Here is a 20000-nt window from a genome sequence, read left to right on the forward strand (position 1 = left end):
CAGTGTTTACATGTGCAGCAGCTACGGCAATATCTATTATATTTCCATTTACATGTTAATCAGTGTATTCCGAATAAACCAGAGACAAACTATTATGGTTTCGTTATTTTCAGGCAATTATTCCTATCGCACCCAAGGAAAATGAACACTCTTTATGTCATTTCTTGGTGTTTTGCATTGTTTTGTCAGCCAACAATAACACCCATCCTTTGAAGTAGCCACGTTACATGTTAACACACTAGTTTAGCAGCCGTAAACCAGGGCATACGTCGCAAACTGTGGCAAATGCCGAAAAATGCAGCGTCTGTCTGTCTGTCTGTCTGTCTGTCTGTCTGTCTGTCTGTCTGTCTGTCTGTCTGTCTGTCTGTCTGTCTGTCTGTCTGTCTGTCTGTCTGTCTGTCTGTCTGTCTGTCTGTCTATCTATCTATCTATCTATCTATCTATCTATCTATCTATCTATCCATCCATCCATCCATCCATCCATCCATCCATCCATCCATCCATCCATCCATCCATCCATCCATCCATCCATCCATCCATCCATCCATCCATCCATCCATCCATCCATCCATCCATCCATCCATCCATCCATCCATCCATCCATCCATCCATCCATCCATCCATCCATCCATCCATCCATCCATCCATCCATCCATCCATCCATCCATCCATCCATCCATCCATCCATCCATCCATCCATCCATCCATCTAACTGATCTTACTGTCTTGTCTCTTCAGGGATCGAGCACATTAAAGGGTTCAGAGTTTATCTGGAGGACAAGAACCCAGAGGGGAAACAGTGTCAGCACCTGATCCTCAAAGACCCGCGACAGCTCAACTTCACCCACAAGAGCACGGTACGGCCACACGCAACAGTTAAAGATGAGAGTTTATCTACTGCCATCGGTGTATGAGTGTGTGTATGAATGGGTGAATGTGGTAAGATATGTAAAGCGCTTTGGGGCTGAGAAAATCGGCTAGAAGGCGCTATATAAGTCAAGTCCATTTACCATTTATTCTAAAGATCGTTTGTTGTCTAAATCACTTTCTGTCAAAATCAGTGAATATTTCCTAACAATCCACTGTCTTTTTTAAGTGTGTGTGTGCACTGATGAAAAACTCACACTTATTTTTTTTTATTGATCATTGATTTCTTCCTTATTTTCCTCCCACAGAAGATGAGCAGTCAGGCGTTCGGAGGTCTGACGTTTGACACAGACTACATGGTCCGAGTCGTGCCGTTCCCCACGCTCATGAACGAGACTTTCTTCCTTCCGTCTTTCCTCCGGACCAACTGTGAGTCCAGCAGTTAGTTAACTGATTAATTTTTTTTTTAAAGATAATTTTTTGGGCATTTTCAAGCTTTATTAGATAGTACAGAGTTGAGATGGGGAGAGAGAGAGAGAGGGGGGATGACCTGCAGTAAAGGTCCACGGGTCGGATTTGGTACGCGCTCTATCCAATACACCATCGGACCACCCCAAATTAACTGATTTATTCAAAAATGCCTATTTATTGTCTTCCCAAATTGACAACATCTTATGTTTAGCTTAGCAAAAAAAAACTGAAGCAGGAGGAAACTGGTAGCCCTGCTCTGTAAAGTAAAATTTAAAAAAAACTTGCCTATTAACGGATCCTAAAGTGATGTGGTTTAGCATTTGCTGAACTTGCAGCATCCCAAATAATCTTCCTCAAAGTGGGGTTGCCAGGTTTGAGCTTTGTATTGTCTTTATTGTCAACAATACCAAACATTGTTCTGGTTGGGTTATTGATGAGCTTAAAGGCTCACGAGATAGAGCAAATAGGCAGCCTTTAGGTCAAGGGGATTCATGAATTCACATGGCGAGGATCTGCAGAGCTTCTGGTTGTAATACGAATATGAGACGAATTCCCATCACATGTGCAACTCTGCAGCTGTTTAAGTGCGTGTCTTGGCACTTGAGTATGGTCAAGACTTTTTGGCTAAACTCATAATATCTCCACACTGGACAATATGAAACTATGCAATGAATATCCATCTGAGGAAGACGGAAAGAAAGTATATTGCAAAAAACCGTGAAGAAGACTGTCCCTTAAATTTGAAGTGAATAAACAATAACAGATAGGGACGAGCTTTCTAACTCTGTGTGTGTGTCTGTCTGTCTGTCTGTCTGTCTGTCTGTCTGTCTGTCTGTCTGTCTGTCTGTCTGTCTGTCTGTCTGTCTGTCTCTCTCTCTGTCTGTCTGTCTGTCTGTCTGTCTGTCTGTCTGTCTGTCTGTCTGTCTGTCTGTCTGTCTGTCTGTCTGTCTGTCTGTCTGTTCTTCTTAACAGCGTGTGAAGTCCTCCTGGGATCGGACAACCTGGTGTGCAAACCATGTAAGTTCCTCAGTGTCTTCGTCATAGTAACCAGAGCCATGTGCAGACAGGGTTGCGCCGCCGCCAGGGTTTGATTGCATCGTTCTTTGAGAAGTTTAATTTAATTTCCCACAAACTGAAAGAGTGGATGAGGTGATTACAGACGGTTTTAATCCAATCAGTGTCATGAAGACGCTTGTAGTTAACAGATATACAGCTCCGGGAAAAATTAAGAGACCAGTCTGGATTTTTCTTAAATCTTCATCTCTACATAACTTATTGAAAAATGCTCTTAATGACAAAAAAAATGTATTGGAATTTGGTTGGAAAGTTTGTCGGTAGTTTATGGTATAAAACCAAAATGTTCATTCTACTCAAACATATGCCTATAAATAGTAAAACGAGAACATTTGAAGTGGTCTCTTAATTTGTTCCAGAGCTGTGTAGTTCTATATTCTATATTTCCACGTTCACCAGAACAGAATTTCAGAAAATTATGGCACAGATGCTTTATATTAAAATCTACCATGAAGCAGAGGGATTATGTTTGTTCATATGTTTCATGTCTTTAAAGGAAAAGTTAATCTTAGTTTACGGGACACATGATTCGTTGTTGAAATCAGTATTAATGTCAAAAACAGAAATTGAAAGCAGTAGAGAAAGATTAACAACAGGTACACACGTGACGTAAGAAGTGTTTTGTTTCAAATTAAAACAAGGCAGCATTGAAACAATAAACTTATAAATATAACGGGCTCAATGTATTAATAAAGATGTGGTTATCTCTGCCATTGAGGTAAATAAGAACATTAAGAAAATGTAGTAACTGGTAATCGGATAAGAGATCCTGTCCTGCTGATTGTTAATTGTGTAATTGTTAATGCAGTGTTGATGCACATGTAAGACCACCTATAACCTTATTAAAACAGTTATAATAAATAAATGTCTTGAATTGCCCTCCTAACATAATTTTGATCTTGATTTTGACAGTGAGGCCTAGTTGGCTTCCTAGTATATTCAAGTTGTTTCCTTCTAGCTTTTTCTAAGTTACCAATTAAGAGTGAACAGTATGTGTCTAAGAAAGTTGAGGAAAAATTAACAACACGGTACACACGTAGGAAGTGTTGAGTTTCAAATTAAATCAAGGCAGAAGGGATCAAATATAGTAAGAAAACGGGCTCAATTTATACATAAAGACGTGATTATCTCCATTGAGGTAAATAAGAAATTTTACAAATATGTACGGTCATTTATTAAATGGTTCTGTACTGCTCATTGTTAATTGTAAATGCAAACAGTACATGTCCAAGAAAGTTCAAGTAATTTTTTATTTATTTATTTTTCCAGTCTGGAGACCAAAGACCCTGAGTGTGTCCCAGTTGGGGTCAAACCTTCACGTGGCGTTCGACCAGGCTCCGCCCTCCTTCGGGTTTCACTTCTACTATCTTTACTACAAGCTGAGGCAGGACGGGCCCTTAAGGGTGCAGCGCTGCAAACCAGTGAGTTATGACCCAAAGAAACACACTTGGACAGTCAGCTTTCTCCATGAAGTGCTGTCAAGTCTGGAATACACTATCCATTGAAATGAATCTATTTTGAGATATAATGTTGATCATAACAAAGGTTTAGAGATGGCTAAAAGCAAAACCAAGCTGTACCCATTCTTGGCTTATTTTATCTTGATGAAGGTTACATTTATTGTTTAATGTGATATGTGTGATTGAGTACAGTACATGTGTTGTAGTATGTGTATTTTTTTGGATTCTCTATATTGTGTATTATGGTTTAGCTTTACTAATCATTGGCAGCCTGGTGTGTTGATTAGGTAGTACAGTTCAAAGCCCTTCTACGGACAGCAGTTGTAAATGAGCTAAATCTATAAACTCTGGTGCATTCTCTGTAATGGATCTATGTAAAGCCGCTTCATCCCTTAAAAAAATATATATATATAACTTCCTGATTTTGTCTGTATTTTAGACGCTGTTAAAACGCTAATGCTCAATAGATCAATTCATGTTTCACTTTTCTGCCTTAGCAGACAAAACACTTCACAAGTAGCCTGCGGTCTGGCCATCAATTTGGGGTTCATTGATTTACTCAAAGACACGTTGACATGTGGGGCGGGTGGAGATAGGAATCGACCTCCAACCCTCCACCTGGATGAGTTTCAATAGATTTAGTTTGTCAAGTTTAAAGTGTGTTTTTTTTTATCGTGTGCAGGACATGAACCAGCCCAGAACCACATGCATCCTGCAGGACGTCACTCCAGGGACCTACACTATCGAGGTACATGAACGCACCACAGGACTGAGATACACTAACACAGTTCAATCACATCTCTAGTCGACTTTTACTGCTTTATATATGGATGAAAATGCACTTAAAGGATTTAAAAACAAAAGATTGTCAATTAAAACACTCTTGTCCATCTAATGAGACATTAAAAGTAACATTTTTCTTGCTTTCCTCCATTTTTTCGCTTCTTTTCTCTTTCTTCTGCATCAGTTGAAAGACGACGGTAACACGACCCGGAGGATGACCCAGTACCACGTCAGCCAGGGTGAGACACGAGCTACGCACTGTTGCTTTAAAGGAGTTCAATTTTGTATTATCTTTATTTTGTGCATGAAAAGCACTCTGAGCTGCATTTTATGTATGAAGGGTGCTATACAAGTAAAGATTATTATTATTATTATTATTATTATTATTATTATTATTATTATTATTATTATTATTATTATTATTATTATTATTATTATGTCATTGTTTAGAATCTGTAAAATATCACAACACATAAAAATGTCTGAGTTCGTATCCTGAAAATTCAATAAAGGTATTGTTAATAAAAAATAATAAAAAATGTATGTTATGGTTCATTCTCACTTTTGTGCGTTTGTTTTCCTCCCCAGTGCACTCCCCCTGGGCGGGGCCGATCCGGGCCATGGCCATCACTGTGCCCATGGTCATCATGTCCGCATTCGCCACTCTGTTCACGGTCATGTGTCGCAAGAAGCAGCAAGGTGAGCGAAACTGATTAGTGGTTGTTCTAGTTGCAATTTCTTAAATTTTTTTCTCATTAAAATTTTTATTCGGAGCAAAATATCAGTACATTCTAAAGCCAGAAATGTAAACATAATTTAAATTTTTCTTTAAAGGAAGAAAAATGCATGTAAGAAAAAATACATAAAATTATTAAAAATTGCTGAATAAATGTAGGTAAAATGAGCAGAAATCATTAAAATAAAACAAATAATAAAAAGAAATACATAAAAAAAAAACATTAGAAAAATATTTCTGATGGGAAAAAATGTATGTAAAAATTATTCTAAAACTATAACCCATTTCGTCCGTGTGTCTGTCAGAAAACATCTACAGTCATCTGGACGAGGAGAGCAGCGAATCCTCCAATCAGAGCGCGGCGTTGAACCCGGAGCGCCCGTGGCCCCGCCCCAAAGTCTTCATCTGCTACTCCAACCGGGACTGTCCCAAACACGCCAGCGTCATTCAGAGCTTCGCCTACTTCCTCCAGGACTTCTGCAACTGTGAGGTGAGACAGTGATGGACAACACACATCATGGATGGGATGCGTGAAAGGTGGAGTCAGCGATTCTGGATAATGCTTTAATCAGTGAATATCTCCTTAAAATCCTAACACTAACTGTCTGTACTGTGTGTGTGCCCTCGGAATAAAGTACAGTTTTGTTAATACACAGCCTAAGCTCTGTAAACACTAGAGCATATCCGTTTACAGAGCCTAGGCTGTGTATTAACACTTTAAAAAAATTCAGCGCACAATTTTTTTTTAGCACTTTATTTATGGATTTTTTTTTGTGAACACACACACACACACACACACACACTCTCACACACACACACACACACACACACACACACACACACACACACACACACACACACACACACACACACACACACACAAAGAGGTGTCATGTAGGTCCCTTCAGTACCTGAACTGTCCCTTTAACCCCTGTCCTGTCCTGTCAGGTTGTGTTGGACCTGTGGGAGCATCTGGAGATGTGTAAGGAGGGTCAGATGTCGTGGCTCAGCCGACAGCTGGACGAAGCCGATTACATCATCACTGTCTGCTCCAAAGGACTACGGTACTGTACTCTAAATCTACCCTTCCCCTTCTCTACTCTACTCTGCTTTAAAGCCGAACAATTAATGAAGCAATCAACTAATATATAAAAAAATAAATACATAAATATCAGACACATTCCCATCGTTATACAATATGGATCTGAAGGTGGCAAACTGTGTTTCTTTTTAAGTTAATGGTGATGTGTTCAGCACCTTTAGCTGCAGTTCCTCCAGTGGCCACCAGATGCTGCTAAAACACTATCCCCACATATCCCCCAAAAAGTTGTGATTGCACATAAACAATGAGCTGAAACTCATTATAAAGCTCCATAAAGCCAAGACTTAGAACTTACATCTAATTGACAAATCCTGACATACAACCACACCACTGAAACACCACGCTATGTTCCATTATGTTGAAGACCTAGTGGCTATAGAGGATGTTTTTCTCGAGATATTAACCCAGACATCAAAAATAAAAAATATTGGGCGCTCCGGTGGTGTAGTGGATAGAGCGCGTACCATATTGGCTCCGGCCTTCATTGCAGTGGTCGCGGGTTCGAATCCGACCCGTGGACCTTTACTGCAGGTCATCCCCCTCTCTCTCTCTCTCTCTCTCTCTGTCTCCCCATTTCAACTTTGTACTATCAAATAAAGCTTGAAAATGCCAAAAAATTATCTTAAAAAAAATAAAAAATAAACATTAATTGACACACAAATGGGGAATCAAATCAAAGTGTATACTAAGAAATTACATCTAGTTGTTGAACATCTTTCCCTCCCTCCCTCCCTCCCTCCCTCCATCCCTCCCTCCATCTTAAATGAAAAAATGAATTATATCTTTAGATTGTATTTTACTGTATTCTAACCACCTCACTTCTGATCCTACTTTAGCTACTACGTTGAGAAGAAAAGTCGCAGAGGGAAGACCCCAGTCAGTCGCCGTAGTAACAGCAGCAGCTCTCCCATTGGTGGATCGGGCAGTGACCAGTTCATTGTGGCCGTGGCCATGATCGCCGAGAAGCTGCGATTGGCTAAGCAGAGCGAGGGAGGCGGGACCAATGAGCTGAACAGATACATGAGCGTTTACTTCGACTATTCTACAGAAAATGACATTCCCACCATGCTCAGTCTGGCCCCCAGGTAAATACTACACGCTGTTGTTCATTTATTGAGAAAGTAATCAGACGTTATTGATCGTTAATGAAAATAATCATTCGTTAATAATTAGTTATTGATATTTTTGGTGTTCAAGATGACACATGGTAGGAAAAAAAACATAATTTTTTTCAAGCATTCGTCAATGTTGAGATTTTTTGTTTCGGTCATATGTTGTAAAAAGTAAATAAAGATTTTATCTCTGGAATTATTCAACATGTAGGTTTTTGATTATCAAAGATCATCAGTTTAATTGTTACCAAATTTGGATATTTATTCAAACATTTCTGAAAATATATCAGTTATATCAGTAATCAACTAGAAAAGTGTCATGAAGAGTTCCATAAGTTAAATTTTTTTTCCCCTATTCACCTGCCGTGTCTTGCCTTATAAAGTCTTAAATATCTCCCTGTGTGTGTGTGTGTGTGTGTGTGTGTGTGTGTGTGTGTGTGTGTGTGTGTGTGTGTGTGTGTGTGTGTGTGTGTGTGTGTGTGTGTGTGTGTGTGTGTGTGTGTGTGTGTGTGTGTGTGTGTGTGTGTGTGTGTGTGTGTGTGTGTGTGTGTGTGTGTCTGTGTGTGTTTCAGGTACAAGCTGATGGACCAGCTCCCGCAGCTGTTCAGCCGTCTCCACTCCTCTCAGTCCAGTCTGGTCGACCGCGAGTCTCAGCCGCTCAACGTCTCGAGGAGGAACTACTTCCGGAGCCGCTCGGGACGGTCCCTCTACGTGGCCATCTGCAACATGCACCAATTCATCAGCCAGAACCCCGACTGGTTTGAGAAGCAGCTCGCCCCGTCGGGAGGGGGTTCCTCATCGGGCGCCTGTGGGTCCTCTCCCAAACCCAAACCCCCTCCCCTCCCCGCAAACCGGACACATTCAGATCAAGCCTATTCAGACCGGGCCCATTCAGACCGGGCCCCTAGTCCCCCTCCTAAGGCCTCATGTTCCTCCTGCTCGTCCCAGCCAGAGAAGAGGTGTGACTCTGGTTTGGTGTTGAATGAGGTTTTGATGCAGACTCCCTCGTTGTCGTTTGAGGGAGGAGGAGGGGGAAAGGGTTCCGGAGTGTCCAGGCGGAATGTTCTATTGTTGGCTCAAGGTTCCGGTTCCAGTCCAAACCACAGTCCCCTCCCCAGCCCCGGGCTGCCCCAGGGCGCTCTGTCCATGCTGGGGCCCGCTTCAAGGTAACCACACAGTTTGGTAATGTTTAGCTGTGAGCATTCATGGTGCAGCCAGAGATTCTGTAGAACGCGTGTTGTCAAAATCACCTTTTGGAAAAATCAGTACACAGCCTCGGCTCTGTTAAGGGGCATGTTGCTATACGGTTGGACCCCTTTGTTTACATGCGCTTTGCCTACATACCAGTTTACAGAGACTAGGCTGTGAATAAACCAGGTATGGAGCGGACAGTGAGGAGATATTAACTGATTTTGACAAAAAGTTATTTGGATTATAATGACTTGCATTTAAAGCTTTGCGGATCATCGCTGACATCACATGCTGGTTAGATTTTAAAAATGTGCACAGTCATACATCTAACTAACTCCTGTTGCTTTCCTGCTCCTCTAGATCCACTTCTGGGATCTCTGGATTGGACCCAGAAGACTCTCTCCCCTCCACCTCCTCCTCTGCTCCCTCCATCCTGCAGGACGTGCCCTGTCCCGTGCTGGGCCGTCCCATACTGGGCCAGGCAGAGGAGGAAGACTGTCCCTCCCCGCCAGATGTCCCGCCTCCCAGGGATTCCGGCATCTATGATTCGTCGGTTCCGTCATCGGAGCTTTCCATTCCGCTGATGGAGGGATTGTCACATGACCAGGCAGACTGCTCCTCATTGGCCGAGAGCGAGTCATCTTCCTCAGGGCTCGGTAAGCCTCGCTGTTTGCTGTTTAGAAACTCACTTGCCCTGCGTTCCAAATCGCATGCTCTTTCTTTTTTCTATTCTACATACTATATATGACCATACAAAGATTCTAGTTAGGATGCAGTATGCTACAATTTGGACATACTTTTAGATATTTATTTCATCATAACATTGTGCCTTGATCTTGCCTCTTGCTTTTATATCCGTCACATCCCCGGTTGTTTTCATATGGAAGCTCCGTCGATGTGACGTGACTTCCGATGCGCACTGGATTGTGGGTCAGAATCGCCCACATTATAGGATGCTGTTTTCAACACTAAAAATCTCTTAAAATAAAGTGTTTAAAATACCGTTTCAAAGCTACTATTATTATTGTTTTTTCTTACACTTTCTGCTCCCATGTCTTGATGTGACTATTGTCTACAGTCAAACTAAATGACCTCATCCTGTCTGTGTGTCTCCTAGGTGACGAGGAGCCTCCTGCGGTGACATCACTCCGCTGCAGCTCGGCAACAGTGTGTAAAGCTGAGCTGCACCACCATCGCCACAGCGACGCACTGGCTACCGTGGAGTCGCTGTAGAGAGGACACACACCTGTTCACACCTGGTGATCAGAGGAGGACAAGTACTATGATGTCATTACGGAATGAAAAAAAAACCTTTTATAAAAGTGCTGTCATCCTGTCGTCTGGGAAACAAAACTGGAATTAACTGAAAGACACTGCTGCGGTGGTTTCGCCCTATGGAAAAGAAAAGAACGCTGGTACGTAGTTACCATAGCAGCCACTGAGTTCTAGAATACTAGCCGCTCGCTGGAGGCAATGCTAACCACTTAACTCTTGAACATTGATAGCTTCAATAACTATGGTGACCACTACTCCCAAATAACTATGGTAGGTAACCACTACTCCCAAATAACTAAGGTAAACACTGAGTTGTAGAACGTTACTTCCATGTAACTATGATAACCACTGAGTTCTAGAACACTACATCCAGGTAACTATGGTGACCCACTATGTCTAGAGAGCACCAGTCCCTAGTAACTTACGAACCCTGTTTTTGGACCAGTTCAAACCAAAGACTGTCTCAGAGTCAGCGCTGGCTCCTGATTGGTGGATAGACAGACAGCTGACTCCTGTGTGTGTGAGTGGATGTTCGGGTACGAAATCATGATGATGAAGCAACAAACTGTTTGTTTTCTGGCACTTTGTTGACACAGAAACACAGAAAAACACAGCGTCATTACTAGTGTGTTCCGCTGTTACCTGGCAACAACATCTGCAGCTTCTGAGGTTCTTTTTCTAAACAGCAGCTGGATGGGTGAACATGTTGACTTTACTGATACATTCCATCTCCCACATTTTTGTTGTAACTGCTCAAATCAAAATCAAATCAGTTTTATTTGTATAGCCCAAAATCACAAATACATTTGTCTCAGTGGGCTTTACATTTCATACAATATGATATATGATACAATATGATACAATATGACACCCTGCCCTTACACCCTTAGCTCGGCTGAGAAAAAACTCCCAGTAAAAACCCTTTACCGGGAATAAAAAAAAAATTGAAGAAACTGCTGTTGACTGAAACCAAGTAAACACTTAATACTTTATGAGGGAAACCACATAATCATACAGGAACGCTCCTTATAAAAAGTGCTATGTTTTTTAAATGTGCGTTTTTATTCAAATAGGAGCATTTGTCATTGTAAAGGGGAATTCTAACCAAACAGTAAATAATATAACATTTTATCAATATTCATTGGATATCATATTAATGAGGAAGTTTTTCCTGTCATATATTATAACAGCATACCTTATTTTAACGTTTTCTACATAGAAATGTCTTTTTAAATGTTTGTTGACAATGACTCAAAAATGTACTAAAACCTGCTAATGTGATATACTATGGTGGAAGAGTTGTGTGAATTTGATGTTAAATTAGATTTTTCTCTGCATTTTAATTCACAATATACAATTCAAATGTGTTCACCAGTCCTACACCATAACGTATTGATTGAATACTGTGGTTACATATTTGAAAGTATTGCAAAATGATGTTACATTTATAGTTATGTATTTCTCAATGCTTTGTAATACATTTTAACAGTGTTGCAGGAAGCAGAGATGACGAGGGCATTATGACAAGTGACACTTATTTTAAGATGTTTCTATGGAAGGCCGTTGATGCCAGAACGAGAAAATATATATGAAATGGTTTTCGATCTGCCGCATGAATTTAAAAATCGTAAGATATAAAGTATGAATGGTAAATAAGACGTAAGGATGAAATAGTGTTTGTCCCAAAAGTAAAGTCAGCATTTCAATTTCAATTTCAATATGATCATAAAGTCATAATGTTAACTTGATTAAATACGTTTAATGACTTACTTTAATTTGACCTGAAAAGGGATTTTTTTTAAATCTCAATGCCAATTTTCTTATAATTGTGATTAACTAACTATTGTGACTTAACTTGAGGATTTTAATAATTCTTACATTTTCATCCATGTTTACCTGTTTAAATGTGCTTCCATACACTCCTCATTTATCGATCCCATGAACGTATTTTTAATGTTACATGTAGAAATCCACTATAACTATCAGCTATTATTATTACCTCTTATTTGTTTTTTTCCCTCCTGGATTTAAAGTTTTTATACATTTTTATATTTTTTCTGACTCGAATGTTTGTGTTTCTGAAAGTTCGACTTTGAGTTTGGTTGAAAGGGAAGACTCAGCATTTCCTGCTTGTAAATAGTATTCTTATTGGTCCTGGAAATGTCTGTTTTGCTTCAGTTTTGTATAGTTACAGTATAGACAGTTGTTTTACTATTTTTTTCTACATTTTTTTTATAGTAATGTACTGTTTTATAGTACCCAAATGTAGGACGAATGGAATAGAATAAATGCATTTAATAAAACGTGTCTCTTTTCATCTTGGTTTTCGATCTCTGGCTGTTTTTGGGATTTATGATTATAACAATAGAACGTTTTTTAGAAGTCACTTAAAGGTGCAGTCTGTGATTCTGGAGAACGCTTGTTATCAAAATCACTTTTTGTCAAAATCAGTGAATATCTCCTCACGATCTGCTACCTGTCAGTACTGTGTGTGTGTGTTCCGAAAAAAGTTATTTAGACAACAGTCATTCTCCAGAATCGCTGACTCCACTGTTAAACCATATTTCTAAAATAAAACGACCATAATTTGTTATTTTTTTAAATTTGGAGGAAGTTAAAGAGCTGGCACAGAAAGTGGTTTATCACGTTCATGAACAATGGCAGGTATTTATATCGTTTTATAACCGGTAATCATCTCTCATTGGCTTCAAGCTGACCAACAAGTTTTCTTACTGTAGAACACACACACACACACACACACACACTTGGCTGACGTTAAACCCGGCAGACAGCTCTGTGTGTGTGTGCTGTAGAGCATCAACGCCTAAAACAACAGAAGCCTCTTAAACTAACAAAGACAGTCTGGCTCAAAGGCACAAGTCAGCCAACCGGTGTACCTTCAAAGTAAAAGCACAGGCAACAAATAATTCATTCATTATCTTTTCATTTTCTCTTTTTTGGGGGTTTGTGAAATAGTTATTGCTGTTTATTATTTTTAAACTGAATTCTTCTTGGTACTGACTGAAACATTTCCGAAGCACTGATATCAAACATGTTAAATTAATTGAAAGGTGTTTTAGGCTATAGAAAATCAAGATAAATAAATAGAATAATTCTTACTATTAATAGGCGATGTCTCTATAATTTCATTTAAAAGGAGAAGCTTTTTAACAATTAGGCTTCATTGGTGTCATATTTTTTGTCAATCAAATTGTTATCAAAAATGTTAGCCCACTGTATTGGAAAGTTATAAATTATATTTGTTCTAGCACCTTCGATTAATGAATTATTCAATTAAAAAATATAACAGCACACACCAGCTTGTATCATAATTTCAGCTTTTCTTTATTTTCACCTTGAAAGCGACCAATTAAATCCATAGTCTCTTATGTTGAAGGGTTCACAGGAAACGAGATGTCTGTCTGTTGTGTCTGGCGCTTGACGGCGAGATGAGAAGGAGGATTTTCACTACAATCACAGCGTCTCACAGTTTGTTGTTCGTCTCAAATCCCCGGAACCGAATTTGACTCATTTTTTCAAAAAGGAATAAAAAGTTCAGTTTTTTGTTCGCGCTAAAGCAAGAGCGACGGAAGCCGAGTGTTATTAATTGTTTATTTTGACAAACAGCTGATTGTGGATCTGTTGTGGATTGAGGCGCTGCAGCCCGATGCAGACAGGTGATGGATGCAACGCGGAGCTCAAGGTGAGTCAAGCTGCGTGTTAGTAATGTTAGTAGGCCGCTGTAAAGTTAGTTTTTCAGCCAAGAAAATTAAAGAAATACGTAGCCTAAATAATGGGCGTTTTTTGTTTGTTTTTTAGAGTAAGAATGTAAGGAGGACAAACAGGGTCAGGGAGTTATCTCTTCCACCGCATGCCTGTCTGTCTGTCTGTCTGCCTGTCTATCTGTCTCTCTATCTATCTATCTATCTATCTATCTATCTATCTATCTATCTATCTATCTATCTATCTATCTATCTATCTATCTATCTATCTATCTATCTACATCTCTGTTTCATTAGCCTATAAAATCAATGTTGAGAAGTTATAGTTTGCCTATTGAAGTGAATAAACTTTGGTAGAGAGACCTTGAAACACTAGAGAGAGAGAGAGAGAGAGAGAGAGAGAGAGAGAGAGAGAGAGAGAGAGAGAGAGAGGGAGGGGGGGGAAGGAGAGAGAGAGAAAGAGGGAGGGTGAAAAGGGTTTAGCCTATATTTTTGCAATGTGAGTCACAAGTTTGCCTTGGAGTGACTTATAGTCTGCACACACACACACACACACACACACACACACACACACACACACACACACACACACAGCCCTCCATGTTCAAGTCATATTTTGTCTGACCAACATTCTAAAACTTAAAAGATATATATTCATGTTCCTGTCATGTACACCAGAGAAAAGCAGCACAATCCTCACATTGACGGAGATATGGCGGCGCGCACACACACACACACGCACGCACACACACACACACACACACACACACACACACACACACACACACACACACACACACACCACACACACAGTAGTTTGTCATCATAGCTTTGTGTGGGAAGTGATTGCTGATACTGATTCCAGCAGCGGTGGCACTCAGACATTCTTTAAGTGAAAGTAGTTTAGATAAGTTGCTCTATTGGTCAATTAATAACACAAGGCTAAATGTGTCTTTCTTTTGCATATCCCCTCTTATACAGAGGATGAAGTTTATTCAGTCATTTTAAAACAAACATTATAAACACATCACAGTGTTAACTCGTTCAACACCCTCAAAAATAACATTAAAAAACATTTTGCACTCTTCCAACTAACAAATAACTCGAATCATATTTACTGTCCTGTATTTGAAAAACACCCCCGGACACAGACTGGAAGTGACATTGAATTAGTTTTGAACATTATCTGCATTATTTTATAATAAACCATGTCCTTAAATTTCATAAAAAGTAGAAAATATTTCAGTCCTGAATATAAATGTACAGAGATGTAGTATCAGCTGTCCTCTTCCCTGATAGCAGGACTCTGCTCACAGAACTTTACAGTAAATTAGGCCCTCCTTCTACTTTCCATTGTGCGAAGAGATTTCTCGTCTAAATGCTTTGTTTTGTCCTGCGGTCAAAAAAGCAGAAGATACTATTTACTCTTTTGTACCACGAAGAAAAGCATCAATATATATTAACTTATTTTTTGCATGGAAAAATAACTAAAACTATTATTTAATTGTCAAAATAGTTGCAGATAACATTTCAGTCAGTTAATCAGTTAAGCGACTATTCGTTGCAGCTGTTGTGCGTTATAGTGTCTAAAGCTGCTTTACGTTTTTGGCCGCTAGGGGGCACAATAACTCCATAATGACATAACAATATCCAGCAGAAAGAGACAACATCGTACAATCACAGTCGTGTTGCTGTAACAACTGATAAACATATCCATTTGTGGTGTTTTTAAATTTGCAATAGACCTCAGGGATTCCCGCCATACGTAGTAATAGCTTAAGGAATGCGTCCTTCATGTGAACATTAGGCATATTAAGCGTGAGAGGCGACTTGAGGCTGTGGAGGAATGTGGTTCGGCTGCTACAGACGGGCAATAGAATGTTGTTCAGGTGACGTGACGTTCTGTCGCTTTGCTCTGTCACTCATAATTACACGGTATGTTGCCCGGCAACCTCCTGAGCCCGGAGTTCCATCTGTTCAAATGTCACTCACAATTAAAGGTGCAGTGTGTAATATGACATCATCAAGAAAGTTCTAGAATGCAACGCTCCCTGGGTAACCCCACCCCTTTTGAATAATAACAGAAGCTACAGTGGACTTCAAGGACAAGAACAATTCTAAATTCTAAACAATGCACCTGATGACATTCCAACCATGACGCTTCCAACATGGCGGCGCCCATGCCTTGGTCCAAGGTATGGAGAAATATGGAGATATATGACCCTTTCTAAGGAAAAAAATTATAATTCTACAATTCTTTTTCAGCTATTATGCACTAAATTAAACGTACTTATGGATATTATAATTATTTTCTAGAAAGTCTGCTAGGAAATAAAACCCAAAATTCTACACACTGCAGGTTTAAGACGTAGGCTGACTTAAAATACATATTCATCTACAGAAGGAATTAAAAATCTATCAGTGTTTTCAGTTTAAAATGATAAGATAAGCACAAAAAAGCAGCATCCATTTAAATTTTATTTCCATTTAACCTTTATTTATACTCGAGAGATCAATTGAGGGGTGACAGAGAATAATTCCATGATAATTTACTTGAACCTCCTATCAAGGAACTTTTAAATGTTTAGGAAACAGTCTTATTTTTCCTCTGATGATCATAAATGACCTGTAACAGCAAACAAGACCATCAATAAAACAAAGCTATTTTTATACATGCCTTTGCTCGGGTCCGATGTCATGGGAACTAACCAAACGATTTACGGCAGGGAGACTGGAACATCCTGTGTTTATGAACGTTACTAAAGACAGTCACATAAAAATACATTACCTCATCACTATGCATCCTCCTGTACTATCTCTTTCACCCACTTCCTAAACAAATGCACGTGCAAAGATCTCGAGGACAGCAGGCGATGGTGTCAGACCCAAACAAGGCGAGGACCACAATAGCGTCACGTTCAACAGTTTATTAAAGGATTGGGGGAAAGGGAGTGTATGAGCATGTTCAGAGAACGAGAAGAGCAGGTCCGGTATTGCAGATAGGAGTCAGAAGCGTAAGGAAACAGGCAGAGTAACTGGTGCTGGTTAGCAGACGATCCGACAAGGAGTGACTGAAAGCCAGGGTTTATATACAGAGGGTAATGAGCAGGGAATGCAGTGCAGCTGGCAGGTTAATTAGGGCAGGAGTGGATACAGGTGTGGCTGAGCAGAGTGGAGCGGCAGCAATTAGTGCTGTTAATAGGGCAGAGGGAGAAGCTCCTGACAGAACCCCCCCCTTAAGGGACGGCCCCAGAAGTCCCCAAAAAACGTCAAACAGGGCGGGCGGAGGGTCAGAACTCCTCTGAGCGGTCAGATTCCCTGGCCTCATCCTCCGAGGGGGCCTGAGAGGGACCATCAGGGGCCAGGGCAGGGTCAGGAACTGGGCAGGAGGAGCGACGGGACCCCTTAGGACGACCCCGACGGATGGCAGGCTGGTCCGGGTGCAGACGGTGGAAGTCGGCGATAAGAGTCCGGTCCACAATTCGACTGGACGGCACCCAGATTCTCTCTTCAGGCCCATAGCCCTCCCAGTCGACGAGATACTGGAGGCCCCTACCCCTCCGTCTGGACTGAAGCAGGCGTCGAACGGTGTACACCAGCCCACCGTCAATGAGGCGAGGAGGAGGAGGAGGAGGGGCCGCTGGGACCAGTGGGCTTACATGCACTGGTTTGACTTTTGAAACATGGAAAGTGGGGTGCACCTTCATGGAAGCTGGCAACTGGAGCCGGACTGCGGTAGGACTGATGATCCTCTGGATAGGGAATGGGCCGAGGAACCGAGGTGCTAGCTTACGTGATTCCACCCTCAGCGGCAGGTCCTTGGCTGACAGCCACACCTTCTGGCCAACACAGTAAGTGGGTGCTGGTGTCCTCCGACGGTTAGCCCCAGTGGCATAGCTGGTTACTGACTTGAGTAGTGTGGCACGGGCTTGTGACCAGGTGCGGCGGCACCGGCGAGCATGGGCGAGGGCAGACGGGCAGGAAACCTTTCCTTCCTGACTGGGGAACAGAGGGGGCTGGTAGCCATATACACACTGGAATGGAGACATACCGGTGGCAGAACAGGTGAGGGAGTTGTGGGCGTACTCTACCCATGTCAATTGTTGCGCCCAAGTCTGGGGCTTACGGGAAGCCATGCAACGGAGCGCCTTCTCCAGTTCCTGGTTCGCCCGCTCTGACTGACCATTGGACTGGGGATGAAACCCAGATGTGAGACTTACTGTGGCCCCTAGAAGATGGCAGAACTCCTTCCAGAATGTAGAGGTGAATTGTGGGCCTCGGTCTGAGACCACGTCCTTGGGCAGCCCGTGTAGACGGAAGACATGATCTACAACACTCTGGGCTGTCTCTCTAGCAGATGGCAGTTTCGGGAGGGGAATGAAGTGCGCCATCTTGCTGAACCGGTCAACCACAGTGAGAATGACAGTCATACCATCCGATGGGGGCAGGCCTGTTACAAAGTCCAGGGAAACGTGGGACCAGGGTCGTGAGGGCACCGGCAGAGGCTGGAGTAATCCAGCGGGTGGCTGATTGGAGGATTTGTTCTGGTTGCAGGTGGGACAAGCACGGACAAATTCTCTGACGTCCCTTCTCAAGGAGGGCCACCAAAAGCGCTGGGCAAGGAGATGGCAAGTGCGGGCCGAACCCGGATGGCAGGCAAGGCGGGAGTTGTGTCCCCACTGTATGACCCGGGATCTTAAGTTCTCAGGGACGAAGAGACGGTCATCAGGGCATGCACTGGGGCCGGGATGGTCACGGATTGCCTCTTGAACCTCTTCCTCGACATCCCAAGTCAAAGCAGCTATGATACAGGGATCAGGCAGGATGGGGGCAGGTTCCTGGGAAAGGGCGTCCTCCTTCTGGAACTGGCGGGAAAGAGCATCCGGCTTGGTATTACGTGAACCTGGGCGGTATGACAGGGTGAAGTTGAACCTGGTGAAAAACAAGGCCCAGCGGGATTGTCTGGAGTTGACGCGCTTGGCAGTGCGGATGTATTCGAGGTTTTTGTGATCTGTCCAGACCAGGAACGGCACCGTGGACCCCTCCAGCCAGTGACGCCACTCCTCCAGGGCAAGCTTGACGGCCAAAAGCTCACGGTTTCCAATGTCATAATTGCGCTCTGTAGGCGAAAGCCGGCGGGAAAAGAATGCACAGGGGTGCACTTTGTTGTCCTCCTCTGCCCGTTGAGAAAGTATGGCCCCGACTCCCATGTCCGAGGCATCCACCTCGACGATGAACTGTCGGTCTGCATCCGGCATCAGGAGGATGGGTGCCGTGGTGAAGCGGGCCTTGAGGGTCTGGAAGGTTTTGTTAGCCTCTGGGGTCCAGACAAAGGGATGTTTGGTACTGGTCAGAGTGGTGAGGGGAGCGGCGACGGTGCTGTAGTTCCGGATGAATTTCCTGTAGAAATTGGCAAAGCCAAGGAATTGTTGCAACTTCTTCCTATTCTCCGGAACTGGCCAGGAAGAAACTGCCGAGACCTTTGCGGGGTCCATCTGGATATTTCCCTCAGCCACGATGTATCCCAGGAATGACACAGACTGAACATGGAATTCGCACTTCTCAGCTTTGACATAGAGGGAGTTCTCCAGGAGACGACGGAGGACCAGTTGGACATGACGAGTGTGTTCAGACAGGGTTCTGGAGAAAATCAAGATGTCGTCCAGGTACACATAGACGAATTTATTCAGCATGTCCCGCAACACATCATTCACCAGAGCCTGGAATACCGCTGGTGCGTTGGTGAGGCCAAATGGCATGACCAGATACTCGTAGTGGCCGGTGTGGGTGTTGAATGCTGTTTTCCACTCGTCGCCTTCTCGTATGCGCACTAGGTGGTACGCATTACGAAGGTCCAGCTTGGTGAAAATTGTGGATCCCTGAAGCAGCTCAAAAGCAGAGGTGAGTAAGGGCAGAGGATACCGGTTCTTCACAGTGATGTCGTTCAGACCTCGGTAATCAATGCAGGGCCGAAGAGAACCGTCTTTCTTTCCCACGAAGAAGAACCCGGCACCAGCAGGAGAAGAAGACGGGCGGATGATACCAGCTGCTAAGGAGTCCCTGATGTAATCCTCCATGGCCTTTCTTTCTGGAGGAGACAGTGAGTAGAGGTGACCCTTAGGTGGAGTAGATCCAGGAAGAAGGTCAATGGCGCAGTCGTACGGACGGTGTGGGGGCAGAGATGTGGCTTTGGTCTTATTGAACACT

The 20000-nt window shown here is 42.4% G+C and overlaps 2 protein-coding genes across 2 annotated transcripts in view; both read left to right on the plus strand.

Moving 5' to 3' along the window:
- Positions 1 to 12356, plus strand: part of il17rd (interleukin 17 receptor D) — a 33137-nt gene extending 20781 nt beyond the window's left edge. The window contains exons 4-16 of the mRNA XM_080026703.1: positions 739 to 857; positions 1176 to 1296; positions 2311 to 2355; positions 3682 to 3833; positions 4555 to 4620; positions 4840 to 4894; positions 5244 to 5354; positions 5697 to 5881; positions 6340 to 6455; positions 7330 to 7578; positions 8178 to 8771; positions 9157 to 9452; positions 9914 to 12356. Coding sequence (XP_079882829.1) covers positions 739 to 857; positions 1176 to 1296; positions 2311 to 2355; positions 3682 to 3833; positions 4555 to 4620; positions 4840 to 4894; positions 5244 to 5354; positions 5697 to 5881; positions 6340 to 6455; positions 7330 to 7578; positions 8178 to 8771; positions 9157 to 9452; positions 9914 to 10029 — 2225 coding nt within the window. The 3' untranslated portion in view covers positions 10030 to 12356. The remainder of the gene's footprint in view (positions 1 to 738; positions 858 to 1175; positions 1297 to 2310; positions 2356 to 3681; positions 3834 to 4554; positions 4621 to 4839; positions 4895 to 5243; positions 5355 to 5696; positions 5882 to 6339; positions 6456 to 7329; positions 7579 to 8177; positions 8772 to 9156; positions 9453 to 9913) is intronic.
- Positions 12357 to 13700: 1344 nt separating this feature from the next.
- arhgef3 (Rho guanine nucleotide exchange factor (GEF) 3) overlaps positions 13701 to 20000 on the plus strand; it is a 98833-nt gene continuing 92533 nt past the window's right edge. The window contains exon 1 of the mRNA XM_080026785.1: positions 13701 to 13774. Within this exon, the coding sequence (XP_079882911.1) occupies positions 13752 to 13774 (23 nt within the window). The 5' untranslated portion in view covers positions 13701 to 13751. The remainder of the gene's footprint in view (positions 13775 to 20000) is intronic.

This window comes from Ammodytes marinus (assembly GCF_949987685.1).
Source record: "Ammodytes marinus genome assembly, chromosome: 4".
Lineage (NCBI taxonomy): Eukaryota > Metazoa > Chordata > Actinopteri > Uranoscopiformes > Ammodytidae > Ammodytes > Ammodytes marinus.